This window comes from Ananas comosus, unplaced genomic scaffold (genome assembly GCF_001540865.1).
Source record: "Ananas comosus cultivar F153 unplaced genomic scaffold, ASM154086v1, whole genome shotgun sequence".
Taxonomy (NCBI): domain Eukaryota; kingdom Viridiplantae; phylum Streptophyta; class Magnoliopsida; order Poales; family Bromeliaceae; genus Ananas; species Ananas comosus.
Window position 1 is genome coordinate 1 of NW_017892257.1, and position 2,706 is coordinate 2,706.

Below are 2,706 nucleotides of genomic sequence, written 5' to 3' on the forward strand. Positions count from 1 at the left end.
TGGCAATTTGGCCCTTTACCCGGTCGCTATTCCCACCGGTAGTGAATACTATGCCTATTGGGCCTCCAATACCCAAAATGCCACGAAATTACAGCTCGTCTTCAACTCATCCGGCTCGCTCTATTACCAGGTTGAAAACGGCAACCAGATCCCCCTCATGACCTTGGCTACCGTATACTCCCCCACCAACTTCTACCAACATGCCACGCTGGATCCAGACGGCGCCTTACGCCTTTATACCTACCCCAAAAACAACAACAATAGCAAGTCGACTGACACGTGGGCTGTTGTCGGAATGCTACCTATCAACCCATGCCTAACGATCCAGACCGACGGCGGCGGCGGTGCGTGCGGGCTTAACGCGTACTGCAACTCCGACGACGATCAATCAAAGCAGCTCGATTGTAAGTGTGTATCAGGATGCAAGTTCGTGGATACAAATCGTCCCTATTTAGGCTGCACACCAAACTTCACCGTGCAAAGCTGCGATGAGTACCAGAGCAGCCAGTACACTTTTAATGAGATACTGAACATGGATTGGCCGGAAGACAGCTACGAGTACTACGCACCGACCGACGAAGACACGTGTCGAGCGTCATGCCTAGCCGACTGCTTCTGCAGTGTGGCCGTCTTTCAGGGGTCAAAATGTTCGAAGAAAAAGATGCCATTATTGAATGGCCGACAAGGGATCAGTGTAGGGGGTAATGCTCTTATCAAAGTGCCTCAAACCAATGCTTCCTTCCTTCCCCATGGATCACAGAATTCGATAACTATGGTGAAGAAGGATCGAAGCACGCTGATTCTCATCATCTCTGCGCTCTTGGGTAGCTCCGGATTCCTCAATATGCTCTTCATAATCGCCATGGCTATCGTCTCCTTCTCCTTCTGCAACCGCACAAAAGATAAGAAGAATCAAATAGAGCAGACCATGTTGGGGTCGAACCTAAGAGTCTTCACATACAAAGAATTGGAAGAAGCCACCGACAACTTTCGAGAAGAGCTCGGCAGCGGAGGTTTCGGCATAGTATACNAACCTAAGAGTCTTCACATACAAAGAATTGGAAGAAGCCACCGACAACTTTCGAGAAGAGCTCGGCAGCGGAGGTTTCGGCATAGTATACAAGGGGACCTTAGCCGCGGAATTCCGCATGGCCATTGCCGTGAAGAAGCTGGATCGGGCGGCGGCCAAGGACTCCGAGCAGGAGTTCACGAACGAGGTGCGGTCAATCGCACAAACCCATCACAAAAATCTAGTCAAGCTACTCGGATTCTGCAACGAGGGCAACCATCGAATGCTGGTGTACGAGTACATGAGCAATGGCTCGCTAACAAGCTTTCTTTTTGGAAGCACTCGGCTCGAGTGGAACAAAAGGGCCCAAATAATAATGGGGATTGCGAGAGGTCTTTCGTACTTGCATGAGGAGTGTACTACTCAGATCATTCATTGCGACATAAAGTCTCAGAACATACTGCTCAACGATGATTTCATCCCCAAGATATCAGACTTCGGGCTCGCGAAGCTCCTTCGCGCCGACCAGACTCGGACCAACACGGCCATCAGAGGAACCAAAGGGTACGTCGCGCCCGAGTGGTTCAAGAACTCGGCGGTCACCACGAAGGTCGACGTGTACAGCTTCGGCGTATTGTTGCTGGAGATCATATGTTGCAGAAAGAATGTTCAAACGGAGGCGGCGACCGAGGAGGCAGCAGTGCTTGCGTATTGGGCTCACGACTGCTTTAGGAATGGCAGATTGGACCTCCTGGTGGACGGCGACGAGGAGGCGATGATCGACGTGATGAGAGTGGAGAGATTTGTAACGGTAGCCATCTGGTGCATTCTGGAGGAGCCGTCGCTGAGGCCGTCGATGCGGAAGGTGGCTCAGATGCTCGAGGGCGCGGTCGCAGTCCCTGTTCTGCCTAATCCTTCTTCTTACATCAGTTCAATCGTGTAACTTCTTCGAAATCGTACTTAACATGTCTACATTTCTATACCGTAGTTCTTGCAATTGTAACCCACTCATAGAGAAATATCAAACAACTCATCCTCTCCTTACAATGAACAACAAAGAACATACAATGAAATTACTTTCAATTTCGAAGAGATACCGCACAATGAATTCGTCGTGTCATATCTTTTTTTTTTTTAGCTTATTCGATTTGTTGTAGCCTACGTGGTAGTGTCACTTAAGTACGACAATTTGAAGAAGCATTAATAACTTTTTTATTAATATTTCATTAGCAGCCTAATTTTTGCTATAGTAGAAATAGTGGTTTAGGAGAAATTTTCAAATGGAAACTTCTGCTTTGATATCTACAAGTTCGTTATTATTCACGAAACATCTAGAATCAAATTGTGAAGAGTTATTCTATTTTTCACTTTTATTCTTAGCCTTGCTTGGTTTGTGGAGGAACTATTCCTACCTTCTATGTTCCTTTCATGTCTCAGTGTCCACCACCAGACCACCACTAATCTTAAAGCGAAACACTTATTATAAACAATTTTACATCACCACTGCATTAAATATCTGAAAATAATCTTTGTTCTATAAAATTTTAAGTTGGTAGAGAACCGTATTTTTATATTTTTATATTTAACACTTAATCCCTTTGTATATGAGGTCGAAAATTTTTGATAAATCCGTGATAAAAAAACTTGAATTAAATGGGAGAAAATCAATTATATTACGAGCCTGACATGACTTGAAT

At 45.7% G+C, this 2,706-nt stretch overlaps 1 protein-coding gene across 1 annotated transcript; it reads left to right on the forward strand.

Annotated features, from left to right (window-relative positions):
• Positions 1 to 31: 31 nt before the first annotated feature.
• On the forward strand, positions 32 to 2,055 carry LOC109705352 (G-type lectin S-receptor-like serine/threonine-protein kinase LECRK2). Its single transcript, XM_020226089.1, has 2 exons — positions 32 to 1,013; positions 1,105 to 2,055. Exons 1-2 carry the CDS (start codon positions 158 to 160, stop codon positions 1,950 to 1,952), a joined length of 1,704 nt encoding a protein of 567 aa, XP_020081678.1. The 5' UTR covers positions 32 to 157; the 3' UTR covers positions 1,953 to 2,055.
• The last annotated feature ends 651 nt before the right edge of the window (positions 2,056 to 2,706 follow it).